At 59.3% G+C, this 13,308-nt stretch overlaps 1 protein-coding gene across 4 annotated transcripts in view; it reads left to right on the top strand.

Annotated features, from left to right (window-relative positions):
* The window catches only part of CACNA2D2 (calcium voltage-gated channel auxiliary subunit alpha2delta 2), a 139,783-nt gene that overhangs the window by 120,200 nt on the left and 6,275 nt on the right, over positions 1–13,308 (top strand). For 2 of the 4 annotated variants that reach the window (XM_012467836.3, XM_012467835.3), the window contains exons 7-24: positions 1,223–1,354; positions 1,548–1,605; positions 2,319–2,369; positions 2,519–2,618; positions 2,752–2,910; positions 3,157–3,264; positions 3,363–3,441; positions 4,025–4,074; positions 4,261–4,350; positions 4,547–4,618; positions 4,814–4,888; positions 6,144–6,218; positions 6,298–6,369; positions 6,449–6,520; positions 6,622–6,683; positions 7,544–7,620; positions 9,357–9,377; positions 12,006–12,066. In XM_012467836.3, the coding sequence (XP_012323259.3) occupies positions 1,223–1,354; positions 1,548–1,605; positions 2,319–2,369; positions 2,519–2,618; positions 2,752–2,910; positions 3,157–3,264; positions 3,363–3,441; positions 4,025–4,074; positions 4,261–4,350; positions 4,547–4,618; positions 4,814–4,888; positions 6,144–6,218; positions 6,298–6,369; positions 6,449–6,520; positions 6,622–6,683; positions 7,544–7,620; positions 9,357–9,377; positions 12,006–12,066 (1,414 nt within the window). The remainder of the gene's footprint in view (positions 1–1,222; positions 1,355–1,547; positions 1,606–2,318; positions 2,370–2,518; positions 2,619–2,751; positions 2,911–3,156; positions 3,265–3,362; positions 3,442–4,024; positions 4,075–4,260; positions 4,351–4,546; positions 4,619–4,813; positions 4,889–6,143; positions 6,219–6,297; positions 6,370–6,448; positions 6,521–6,621; positions 6,684–7,543; positions 7,621–9,356; positions 9,378–12,005; positions 12,067–13,308) is intronic. The other 2 variants (XM_012467837.3, XM_012467838.3) reach the window with 1 other exon arrangement.

The raw sequence follows: 13,308 nt of genomic DNA, 5'->3' as shown, positions 1-13,308 counted from the left end.
AAATCACGCTTTCTGCCTTTGTCTGCCTGCTAAAGGTGGTCTCTGGTTCTCACTTGGGGTAGATTTTTGATGGGGATCAGTGGCTAGGCTCTATGTGGGAAGAAAGGGTGGAGGTCCCTGGAGGAGGAAGGAGGCACAGAGGCCTGGCAGAAGCAGCCGTGTCCCACTCCTGCTGTTTTGTCCAAGTGTCCAGGAATAGGGTCACTGCCCACATGAGAACATGTCCCACACACACACATCGGGACGCCCCAAATTGGGGGTCGAGGTTACTGCTCAAGCCAACCTGGGTCTCTGCCTAGGTCGAAGGGTCTGCAGGATGGAGTCCATTCTCTGAGAGGAGCCTTGTTCTGTGTGTGAGTGCAGGGCTGGGTCTGGTCAGGGGATCGCACATGTCACCTATAAGGGTTGGGGAGAAGGAAGAATGGGGTAACTGATGGTAGGGGGTTGTGAACAGGACCCCCAGGTGTCCCCTGTAGGTACAGAGTGGTGTGTAGGTATGAGCGTGTGTGCCCTTGTGCCCATGGAAGCAGCTGGGTTGTTGGGCAGGTGGGTTTCATCTGGCTGGAAACACACAGGTTAGACACAGGCGTACCTGTTGGGGGTGCAGGTGTATGCGTGTGCGCATGCATGCACAAGTGCACATGCCTGTGTTGGAGCAGGATCTGGCACTGCCCCTGCCCCTCCAAGAGTCCCCACCCCCACCCCTGCTTGCTTCTGGCCCCAGTTGATTAATCATGGAGCTGAGTGGCTTCCAGCTTATCAGGTACCTTAATAGCTGAATAATTCCAGCCCCATCAGCGGGCCCTTAATTGCTTTCTTGTGGCTGCAGACTGGAGTGCATGCTGAATGGGTGATCTCCTCAGGGACCAGCGCTAGCTCCAGGCAGCATGCTGGACCGAGGCCTCCTAGCTCCCAGCACCCTGCCACCGGGGCAGCCCCTCTCCAGAGGCTACCAGCCACAGCCGCCCTGCCTACTCATGTGGGGCCTGGAGGAAGAGTAGGCTGAACTGTTCCTCTCACAGCTTGGGAGGGGGTGAGGACCAGGAAATCTTCCTGGAAGAGCTGGGGCAGCCCCAGCTGGGTCCTGGGAAATGAGGAGGGTCTGGATAGGCCGAGAGCAGGTGGGGCATTCTAAGTGGGGCCATGGGCGTGAGTGTGGTGGTGGTGGATTGGGCGGGACACAGCCCAGGTGCTCCCCACCCAGCTCTCCGCTTCCCCCCAGCCACCGTCATCCTCAATGAGCTCAACTGGACAGAGGCCTTGGAGAATGTGTTCATGGAAAACCGCAGGCAAGACCCCACGCTGCTGTGGCAGGTCTTTGGTAGCGCCACAGGAGTCACTCGTTACTACCCAGGTAGGTACAGGCCCCTATCCCCTGTCCCCCAGCACGCTGCCTTTCTCCATCTGCCAGCCCACCTATCCTGGCGGAAAGGGGCGGGATGGCAGCCCTGTAGGCTGGGGTGGCCCAGCCACCTCGACAAGGCCTGCCTACCCAGATCAGCCCTTTCTTGCCAGTCTAGTCCCCGTCACCTTGTCTCCTCCCTCAGCCACCCCGTGGCGAGCCCCCAAGAAGATCGACCTGTACGATGTCCGAAGGAGACCGTGGTGAGCGAGCAAGAAGGAACTGGGAAGGGACAGCCCCTCAGCTCCCCACCTCTCCTGCCTGCTCCCCTCCCTCCCAGTTTTCAAGCCTCCGAGCAGGGTGCAGCCAGCTGTATCCAATTTTCATTTCACACATCGTTGCCACTGGAAAATGGATCCCATCACCCAGGCAGGGCTCCCAGCTGCCATGCCCCCCGTCCACTGCCCAGCACCTCCACCCACTCGGGACTGAAAGATTGGACCAGAGGGGGTCCCCAAAGGCAGATGTAGCTTCTGTAGGGTTGGCCAGTCCCTGCCCCACCCATCTGAGCCTGAGAAACCCCTCCCCTCTACTCTGCCCCTCCCGCAGCTCCCAGTGACTCTCCTTCCCTGCCACCTGCACCATCCCATACACAGCTCGACTCTGTCCTTGGGGCCCTAACCCAAGGCAGAGGACACAAAAAGCCACTGTGGAAATGTGCCTCCTGCCCCCTCTGGGGATCACCTGCTCATATATCCCCCTGTGACTTTTTCCTTGCTGAGGAGCCAGATCATTCATGTCATGGGCAAGGACTGTGTCTGTTTCATTAAACATGGTGTCGTCAGTGCCTAGAACCCTGTCTGGCCCACACAGTGCATGCTCAAGAGAAACATGTTGAATCAATATGTGTGTGAAGGAAGAAAGGACCCACAAGGTCCCAGTAGGTCTGGCCCTAACAGCAGCATCTCCTGGGCAGGTATATCCAGGGGGCCTCGTCACCCAAGGACATGGTCATCATTGTGGACGTGTGAGTGAGCAGTGCTGGCAAGTGGGGCTTGGGCTGGGGCAGGGGTGGGGAACAGACTAGACTCTGCTGCCCTGAACATCATGGGGGATGGGCAGGAGAACACTGCAGGTTCCCCTGGCGCCTCCACGGCCCCTGCCTGACCTCTCCAGGAGTGGCAGTGTGAGTGGCCTGACCCTGAAGCTGATGAAGACATCTGTCTGCGAGATGCTGGACACGCTCTCTGATGACGACTATGTGAACGTGGCCTCAGTGAGTGCCAAGGCAACAGGCGGGGCGAAATGGGTCACCCCACCTGCCCTGCTCCTGTGACCACCACCAGCCCCACGCAACAGCTGCCTGCCCGGCCAGCCCAAGGCCACTCACCACCCTGCTGTTCTTGCAGTTCAACGAGAAGGCACAGCCAGTGTCATGTTTCACACACCTGGTGCAGGCCAATGTGCGCAACAAGAAGGTGTTCAAGGAAGCTGTGCAGGGCATGGTGGCCAAGGGCACCACAGGCTACAAGGCCGGCTTTGAGTATGCCTTTGACCAGCTGCAGAACGTGAGCCCCTTGGGTGGGCAAGCGGGTGGCTGGGGGAGGGGAGGGCCCAGGCTTGGTGACACCCAGAAAATCAAGACGGATGGCCTCGTTAGCACCAAACAGGCAGCTTGGACAGATGGCACCATCTACTGTGGGGGAGGAGGGCCAGAGATCCAGGCCTACTGGGGGATGGAGGCCCTGCCCCTAGACCAGGGAGGGCTGAGAGCTGGGACTGAGAGCTGCCTGCCTCCGCCTCACTCCCCGCAGTCCAACATCACTCGGGCCAACTGCAACAAGATGATCATGATGTTCACGGACGGTGGTGAGGACCGCGTGCAGGATGTCTTTGAGAAGTACAATTGGCCAAACCGGACGGTGAGGCTCAGCCGAGGCAGGGGCTGCCCTGACCTGGGCCCAGTACACGGGAGGGCTGTGCCCTGGTGGCCGCGGCGGTAACCTCAAGCCCCCCACAGGTGCGCGTGTTTACTTTCTCCGTGGGGCAGCATAACTACGATGTCACACCGCTGCAGTGGATGGCCTGCGCCAACAAAGGTGCCTCCCCAGGGCGTCACTGCCAGGGGCCTGCCTGCCATTTCTTTTTGTCTATCACGTTTGTTGTTCAAGTGTCCATCCATATGCCCAGCTGTGTGTTCACCCACTGCAAGACAGTGCCTCCTCCCATCCACGAGGCTGTCTCTCACTCTATCTGGGGGCTAACGTGTCACCTGCCTGAGCCTCTTTCTGCCCGTCTGTCTATCTGTCCATTGTCCATCCATCCCCAACTTGTCTGCTCCTGTATCTGTTTGCTGATCCATCCATCTCTCTGTGCACTTGGGCCTGGCTCCCAGGTGGCCTTTGAATGGCATTGCATTCCAGAATAAGGGACTTCAGACCTCCGGCTCCTCCATCCCCATCTCTGCCCCCTGCTCTGCTTCCTGATACTGCTGCATTCGCTCCCCCTCCATAGCACCGGCCATGGCAGGGCAGAGGCCAGGAGTACTAGAGGGAGAGGACACCAAAAAACAGAGGAGCCCAAGGGGCGAGGCAGGGCTGCAGACACCCCAAGGGCAGGGTCCCCTGCACATGGGTCCTGCAGCACTAGCCAGGCTCACCTCTGCCTCTCCTTCCTTCACAGGCTACTATTTTGAGATCCCTTCCATAGGAGCCATCCGCATCAACACACAGGTGAGACTGGGGGAGGCCCCTTCTCCCAGTCCCTGGCTTCCCTGCAGAGAAGCTGTGTGACTTGGGCTTCTGTGGGCCAAGGGCGCCCCCTGGTGGTGGCTGGTGCACAAGCCCAATGCCTGGGGAGGCAGAACAGGCAGTGCCTGGGAAGGGCACTCTTGACCCCTACCACTGCCCCCTCCCCAGGAATATCTAGATGTGTTGGGCAGGCCCATGGTGCTGGCAGGCAAGGAAGCCAAGCAGGTGCAGTGGACCAACGTGTATGAGGATGCACTGGTAAGGTCTCTGGGCAAGGAAGGGGTGGGGCTGGCACTCTTCCCCCAGGGATGTCCCCAAGGGTCAAGGTTCACCCCTTAATGGGGTGAACCAAGCACAAGAGAAAGAGGTGGCCTGAACCTGAGCCCTGCTCCGAACACTTGGGATGGGAGCAGTGCTGGCCACAAGTGACTCCATCATCTTCCTCTCCCTTCAGGGACTGGGGTTAGTGGTAACAGGGACCCTCCCTGTTTTCAACCTGACACAGGATGGCCCTGGGGAAAAGAAGGTGAGGAAAGGGGAGGGTTGGGGCTATGGGCGTGCCTGGGGAGGGATGGGCATGCCCACAGCAGGTCTGGAGGTGGAGGAGGGGCGGGGCACGGCAGGCCTGCACACTGCCTGTGAGAGCAGTTCAAGGCCTTGTTGGGGGTGGCTCCCCATGGAATTGAGCCCATCTCGGAGCCCCCCATGCCTCTGCTCCCAGAACCAGCTGATCCTGGGCGTGATGGGCATTGATGTGGCTCTGAATGACATCAAGAGACTGACCCCCAACTACACGGTGAGCATCCACCTGCCCATCCGCCTGCCCTGCCTCCCACGTGGACGCAAGGCAGGCTCAGCAGGAAGACTAATGGGTCTTCAGCACCTCCATGGAGACCTCTGAGTTCAGGGGGTCGAGGAAGGCTTCCCCAGGAGATGGCCTTGGGTCTCGAGCAAGGTGACTTTGGGTTGGCAAACTTTATGTAAAGGGCCAGACTGAGTATTTTAGGCTGTGCCAACCTAAATACCCATCTCTTACTCAGTTCCACTGATGTATTGTGGAAGCAGCCATGGACAAAACATAGACAAATGGGCATGGCTATGTTCCAATATAATTGTATTTGTGGATACTGACATTTGAATTTCAGATAATTTTCACATGTCACGAAATACAATTCTTCCTTTGATGTTTTTCCAACCATTTAAAAACATAAAACCATTCTTAGCTCATGGCCATATAGTAATGGGCAGCAGGCCAGACTTGGCCCATGCACATAGGCAGGAGTGTCCCGGGCAGAAGGGAAAGGAGAGGAGGCAGAGGGAATTCTCTGGCCGAGGGCCCAAAGGTGAAAAACAGAATCATAAACCAGGGTAGGGACAAGATGGCAGTGTGGCTGGCCCAGCACCTGCAGTCAGGGAGTCTGCGTCTTGCCTGTGGAAGGGGGAGAGGTGTGGTATGTACGACAGCATCATTAACCCTGAACCCCCTTAAGCCCCTGCTTCGCCCTGAGCAGGCAGGGGCTGTGGCATTGGCCTCCAAGTATAGTAAAAAACTGACTCAGGGTGGTGAGGGCTGGGTCCAGGTCCTACTTACGCCTACTTCCCTTCTACCTGGAAGGGAAGCCCCAGGTAGGATTCCCAAGGGTCCAGTCATCCCACTGCTCTCTCCTAAGATGGGGACACGGAAGCACAAATCAGGAGCAGTAGTGGCTAGTGGAGGGCCACAGGGGTACAGGAGCAGCAGCCCTGTGGGGCCGGTGGAGGCAGAGAGGTCAGCCTGACTGACAGCTCATGAGAACCAGGAGAGGATGAGGACTGCAGAGCGGTAACGCACACAGCCGATTAGCCTTGGCAAGGGCTGGTGCATGAGGGTCACCCCGCCTGTGGGCCTGTCTGGAGAGACAGGCTTAAGGCCATGTGGCATGGGGGGGCCCTTAGCCCAAGGCAGGCAAATAGCACCTCTCAGTGCGATGGAAGGCTGAATAGGGAACTCCAGAGCCCAGGGAACCCCAGCCCATCCCTCCAGACCCTGAGCCCCGGATCTGCGCCTCCAGCTTGGAGCCAACGGCTACGTGTTTGCCATTGACCTGAACGGCTACGTGTTGCTGCACCCCAATCTCAAGCCCCAGGTGAGCCCGATGGGTGGCCTGGAGGGTGGGCAAACCTTCCACGATGGGGACTTCTGACTTCCTGCCCTGCCTCCAACAGACCACCAACTTCCGGGAGCCTGTGACTCTGGACTTCCTCGATGCAGAGCTGGAAGATGAGAACAAGGAAGAGGTAAGGAGAGGAGAATGGGGTGGGGGACAGAGCAGAGGAACCTAGGGACCCTGCCCCTCACATCTCTGGCCCTTTCCAGATCCGTCGGAGCATGATTGATGGCAACAAGGGGCACAAGCAGATCAGAACGTTGGTCAAGTCCCTGGATGAGGTGAGGAAGCAGGGCAGGGGGCCAGGGAGTCAGGGTGGGCACCCTCCTACCCCACCGTCCCTCCTGCCAGCCCGAGTACCTGACCCAGCCTTTTCTCCCAGAGGTACATAGATGAGGTGATACGGAACTACACCTGGGTGCCTATAAGGAGCACTAACTACAGGTGAGTGAGGCCAGGGCTGGGCGGGCAGAGAGGGTGGGGCGGCCCCAGAGTCTGAGCCCAGCTGCTCCCTCCCTCTCCCACTGTGACCACTGTCCCAGTAGGGCACCAGTGCCCAGGGCTGCTGACTACTCACCCTCGGACACTTAGTCTGCCAAGAGCCTCCCTGGCCCTTCAGGAACAAGCAGCAGGTCCCGAGAGCACAGGACAGTGCATCCGAAGTCTCCTCATCACTACGGCCTGGGTCGCATCCCTGCGCCCAGGATACTGTCCTCCGCACATTCACCACCTGCTCTCAGCCCGCCTCACAGCCTCGGGACGGAGCAGGTCCCTTGTGTCTCAGGCTGAGTTGGTGCAGGCTACACTCTGCATGCCCCACACAGCTAGTCCATCCTGAAATGCCTGGGCATCCTCACAGCCCAGGCCAGCCCACAACCGTCCCCCACACCCCACCATATCAGCATCAGCCCTGCTTCCTGCTGACCCTCCTATGGCCTGAGTATCTGGGGGCTGGTGACCCCACTTCCATGGCAGCACTGGCACTGCAGCTGGCTCACGGCAGCGCAGCAGTAGCGTCTGCCCCTTGTGGGTCAGAGGGAGGCTGCTGGGAGGGAGACGGTGTGGGGATTCGCTCGGGGCTGTTTCTCAGTGAACCCCAGGAGGGTCTGAGGAGTGGAGAGCTCCTGAGAGTCTCCAGGGTGCCAGCTCCTAGACCATGAACCTCCCACAGCTAAGCAGGGAGAGGGGTCCCTGGTGGTGGGAGGAGGGGATGCCACAGCTGGGGCCTCTGTCCGGGGCCATGGGGAGGGGGTGCCAGTGTGGCCTGCCTCTCCCTAGCAGTGACCCATGCTTCCCCCCCTCAGCCTGGGGCTGGTGCTCCCACCCTACAGCACCTTCTACCTCCAAGCCAACCTCAGTGACCAGATCCTGCAGGTCAAGTGTAAGTGGCCTGGCCCCTGCCTGCGCCCTGCACCCCGCCTCTGTCCCGCACCCTGGCCGGCCCCAGGCAGCACAGGCAGCACCGCCTGCCAGCGAGGCGGTCCCTCCTGCCCAGTCTGCCCACCCTCAGGCGCCCGCAGGCTGGGGCATCTCGAAAGTCTGTGGCAATCTGCATGCTCGCCTTTTCTCAGATTCGGTTCCAGACCATTCTTTCATGGTTTCTGTTGAGGTTGCTGTTTTTGGTTTCTCCTACTCCGTGTCTTCCCTCCTTAGCCTGCCTGCCCCACACACTCCTGGGGGCTGCATTCTTGGAAGACACCCCCTCTCCTCACCTTCCCCCCTCCCCTCACCTTTCTCCCTTCCCCCTCGACTTTCCCCCTCCCCTCACCTTTCTCCCTTCCCCCTCACCTTCCCCCTCCTCACCTTCCCCCCTCCCCTCACCTTCCTCCTCCCCATCACCTTCCCCCCTCACCTCACCTTTACCCCTCCCCCCTCGCCTTCCCCCCTCCCATCACCTTTCCCCCTCCCCCCTCACCTTCCCCCGTCCCATCACCTTTCCCCTCCCCCATCACCTTTCCCCCTCCCCTCACCTTCCCTCCCCTTGCCTCCTCTCCCTTCCCTTCACCTCCTCCCCCCTTTACTTCCTTCTTCCCCTTACCTCCTCCCCAATCCTGCCTCTCCTCCCCTCCCATCTCCTTCCCTCCCCTCCCCTCCTCCTCCTTCTTCCCCCTTCCCTCCCCTTGCCTCCTTCCCCTTCCTACTCCACTCCTCCCTCCTCCCCCATCGTTCCCCTTCTTTCCCCTCTCCTCCTCCTCCTCTCCTCCTCCTCCTCTCCTCCTCCTCCTCTCCTCCTCCTCCTCCCCTCTCCTCTTCCCTCCCTCTTCCTGTTCAGCTCTCTCCCCCTGTGGTGTCCTCTTCCCATGGTCCCTCTCTCTCTCTGCCCTTTCCTCTCTGTTCTCTCCTCCTCCATCCTCACCCAGTTCCCACTTACCCTCTCATTCTCCTCCTCTCACCTCCTACCTCTCCCTGCATCCAACCTCCCTCCCTTATACTCTGTCCTTGCCCACCATCCTCTCTTCCTCCCTCTCTCCCTCCCTCCTTTCTCCCTGCACCTCCTCTATCTCCCTCTCTCTCCTGCTCACCTCCTCCATTTCTCTTTCCCATTCTCCCTCCCTCCTGCTCTCCCCACCCCAGCACCCACCCTCCTCTCTCCCTCAGTCCCACTCCCCGAACTCCCTCCAATCTGTCCCCTGGCTCCCTCCTCACCTTCTTTCCTCTCTCCTTCATTCCCCGTCCCCCTTCCTCCCCCTCCTCCCCACATTCTCCCTGGCCCCCCTCCTTCCCCCCTGCCTCTCCCACTCCTCTGCCTGTGGCTCACCCCTGCATGCCCTGCTCATCCTGGGCCTCTCCCGAGAGAGTCTCTAGAGCCTGTGGCCCTGCCTGCCCACCATGCCCGAGGTCACTGGGAGGGAGGCCGGGGCTCCGGCCCCACCGGGCGCCCCCCACCTGCCTGGCCGACTGGGGCTCATCTCCTTTAAGTTTTCTCGCTCTCTCTTTCTCTTTCATGTCGTTTTTTGCAAGAAGTTTCCTTTCGGTATGATGATGAGACACAATATTTTCATTCAAACAGCCATTGAATAAAATATTGTCTGTGCCCCCCTTCCCCGCCCCCTTTTCGTTTGTTTTTGTGTGTGTGTTTTTGTTTTCCTCGCTTTCTCTCTTGGTGGACTGTCCCAGTGCCAATCAGCAAACTGAAGGGCAAGTATATTCAGAACCAGTGCACCCTCCTCTCCCCACCCCTCCCGCCCTCACACCCCTGCTTGCCCCCCTTCCTGCCCAGGACCAGCCAAACCCCTGCTCTCCAGGGCCCCTCCCAGCATCCCTTTGGCTCCTCTAGTTCTTGCCTTTCCTCTAATTCCTAAGCCTCTATGAGAGCCAGTGGCCCATGCCCCTGGCCCTGCCTGCAAGGTGTTCTCCGGCGTGTTCTCAGGGCCCACACCCTTTCCTTGGACCCCTCACTCTCTGTGGGAAGGCCCCTGCCTCCCCCACCTTCTCTGTCCCTCCAAGACAACTCAACAGTAGGGACAGCCTGGACGCTTCTCCGCCACCTCCCACCCAGCAGGCTCAGGTGAAGCTGGGGGAAGGGGCCAGTCCACAAAGCTTCCTCTGAGGTAGCTCTCCCTCCTCTGATCTCTGGCCATAGCTCCAGAAGATGGCGACCCTCCGAGAAGGGAGGCCAAAGGCTCCAAAGCCTCAGGCCAGATGCTGGGGCCAAAGGGCAGCATAGGGCAGGTGCCCAGGCCACTGAAGAGCAGGGCCGACCCTCGCCTCCTGGACACTGACATAGGAGCTGACGCCCCGAGTCCCACAGAGGCTTGGCTGAGGCCCCTGGGCCAGCCCTGCCCTGGAGTGGCTCAGCAGTATGGAAAAGGTGCCCTAGGGAAATAAAGCCAGATTTGGGGACCAGGGGCCTGGACAGGGATGGAATGGGGTCTGTCTAGACCCCAGGGGCCAGCAAAGGCATTTGGAGGAAATCAGGCTGGGTATGAAACAAAGGTTCTGGCATGTGGGGTGTCTAAGCCAAGGAGACTTCTGGAAGGGTGGGTAGTGAACCCCCAGGCCCTGGCAGAGAGTAAGGGGAGTGAAAGAGGACAGAATTACAAAGGTCTCAAGAGCTGCCTCTCCCAGGGAACCCCTGGGCAGATGGGGTATAGAGAGCCACAAGGGGATGTCCCCATGACCTGGAAGCAGGGGTGCCCAAGAACCCCAGGGCACCCTGTCCAACCTAGCCCAGCAAAGGGGTTAAAGAGGACAGAGCCACCCTCTGATGGCCTGCTCGGGGGCAGGGGATGTGCCCTACTCCCACTGGCTTGAGTTGTCTTTTTCTCCCCACTCCTCAGCATCCCACCCAGTGACCCCAGAAATACAGGGCCCTGGTAACAATGACAACATAGCACAGTCTCCTTCCCTGCTCCTTCTCCCTCCTTCTTCTTTTTCCTCCTCCTCCTCTTCCCCCCAACCCCTTCCCCATCGGCTTGTGTCCAAACCCTGCCTCACAGTCCTATCAGAAAGGAACAGTCCAACCAGTACTGCTCAGCCCTCCAAGCACCCCAAGTGCCCCTCCCCGGAATCTTGCAGTGCATTGTGGGAGTGTTTGAGAGCAGGGACAATCCCTCTTCTGTACAAATAAAGCCCTGGGGGAAAAGAGAGCTCAGAATCTGAGTGGAGACAGCCTAAGAAAGTAGACCACCCGGAGTGAGACAGGCCAAGAGCAGAGGGACCCCTCCCAGGTGCAGACCAGCAAGGTGGCCAGTCCAGCTGGGGAGGGAGAGGCCACAGAGGAGCCCCAGTAGCCATATCCTCAGATTCACTCTCAAACCCATACAGAGATACACAGGCACACACACACACTCACTCATGCATGCTTGCTCACACACACATGCACAGCTCATAAGCCCAGGACACACACCCAGTTGGGTATGCCTCAACAGTAGCCCTTTGCCCCCTGGAGCCCCTAGCATCCCTCCATGGCTGCTCGGAGCCCAGACAGGTCTTAGGAAGGGTAGAGACCCAGCCCGTCTCCACGCCCCCAGCCAAGGGAAGCTGGTATGCAGGTTCCAGCAGCACCCCTGTCCTCCTCCCAGCTTCCCAGACTTTCTTCCCACACTGTGGGAACAGTCCCAGGCACTTTGAGGGTCTCCCTTCACCTCCTGTCCCAGGGAGGACCACCAGACCCCCACAATGCACTGCAGTGTACCCTCAGCTGCCCCCGCCCATCTCTGGTTGGACTGTTTGTGCCCATGAGAAACCCCCTCGGTTTGGCCATGTTGATGCCTGACACAGAACAAAAGCAAGACCTACCAAAATGCAAACAGCTGTGGCAAAGAAAGAGAGATAAAAATCCACAGCCAAAAGCCAATTCCCTTCCTCAAAGTCTCTTCGGAGGCAAAGGAAGCTCAGCATGCGGTTTTTTCCATTATGGATGTGATAAGAGCGAGACTGGCGCCTCCCCCAGACCATGCATATATATAGCAGTGTGTGTATATATATGTGTGTGTGTGTGTCCGTGTATATGTGCTATACAGCCGTATGGAAGCATATACAGCCACGCCAAGGGACTCACTGCCGACAGAGGACCAGGCCCGGGCAACATATTGGCTATAACTGCCCTCCTCCTGCGATGCTGTAGTCTCCACAGGCCCTCCACCCCCCGACCCGTCCCTTCTCTCCGGCTCCTGAACGTGGAAGTGGCGGGTTTCCTCTTTGCTGGTGTCTCCCCCTCCCTCCAGCTCCCCTCTCCCCTGTCCTTCCAGCCCCGTCAGCTCCGAGCCCCCTGGCCTCCTGCCTCCCCAGCCCCCGCCGGATAACCCCCCGTTTCTGTTGCAGATTTTGAGTTCCTGCTCCCCAGCAGCTTTGAGTCTGAAGGACATGTTTTCATTGCTCCCAGGTAGCTTGCGTGTGGCCTTGCTGAGGTGTCCTCCCCGACCCTGACTGCCCCAGCCCCACCTCCTGCACTGCTGCCTGGAGCTCTGTGTGTCTGTGTCCTGTGCAGTGTCATCCCGGGCCCCCCTACATCGCCCGGTATGCGCGGCTGTGTGCATACCCAGGCCATGTATCTCACTAGGCAGCAGTGGCCAGCGGCCTCACGTCCCTAACTCCCACCAGGCCGGGGCAAGAGGGCTCCAGACTCATCTGCTGACTTTCCCTGCCCGCCCAGGCAACCAGGCAGGAGCTCTTTCTGCCCTGGGCTGGCTGTCCAAGGCACACCCGCCCCTCGCCCCTCGCTGGGCAGCTGCTGCTCTGGTTTGTGGTGTCCTGCCCATCCCCCAACCCCACACCCCATTGTCGTCCTGTGTCAGTCAGTGTTCGTGTGGGTCTGGGGGCCGAGCCAGCCAGAGCCCCTGTCAGCAGGCAGTGCCGGGTCAAGGTGTGGTGCTTCACTTGGGGGGTTGGGGGAGGAGGGCAGGGGCTTTGAGGAGCTGCTCCAGCAGTTGAGGAGTCGGGGCCCAGAGCAGGCCCAGGCCTGGACCATCCCAGAGTGCACACTCAGTGTGCACAGTGTCCTCTTGCACACACCCTCGCCCTTGGCCCACGTCTGGGGAGGCCGGGTCCCCTGGGTGCTGAAGCCCTTCTGTGATCCAGGCTTGGGATAAGGGCAGGTGGGTGGATGCAGCTGACAGAGACCCATGGGCACTGGAAGGCAGCACACGGGGGCTCTGGACATGCCTAACCTTCATGTGTGTGCACGTATGTGCATGCACCCAGTTTCTCTGTGACTCTCTCTGTAGACCTGTGTTTGTATTTGTGAGTCACCTTGTACGTATCTAAGAGTCCGAGCATAAATGTGGGGCTCTGTGCCTTAGTGAATATGGGAAGGTGTGAAAAGGCCCATGTGGCCCACATGACCCCAAGGAAGCTCTCTTGAGGGCAGGGACCCTATTCGTTTTTGTCACCTCTGTATCTGTGGCTCGAGAGAGCTCAATAATATGTGGCGGGTGAGTGAATGAAGCGCCCCACAAATGTGAATGTGCATACTGTGTGTACAGGAGAGACTGCAGGTGAATTGGTGTATCTCAAGCACAGTCATGTGGTTGTCACCCTGGGTGTGTCTGATGTGGCCTCTAGGCACAGAGGTGCAGGCTGTACACTGCACAAAGGCCCTGGGGGCCAAGGAGTGAATGGGGCCTGA

This window comes from Aotus nancymaae, unplaced genomic scaffold, assembly GCF_030222135.1.
Source record: "Aotus nancymaae isolate 86718 unplaced genomic scaffold, 86718_ANA_hifiasm-v0.15.2.pri h1tg000067l, whole genome shotgun sequence".
Lineage (NCBI taxonomy): Eukaryota > Metazoa > Chordata > Mammalia > Primates > Aotidae > Aotus > Aotus nancymaae.
Note: the sequence above shows the minus strand (reverse complement) of the source record. Positions and strands in the feature narration are given on the sequence as shown.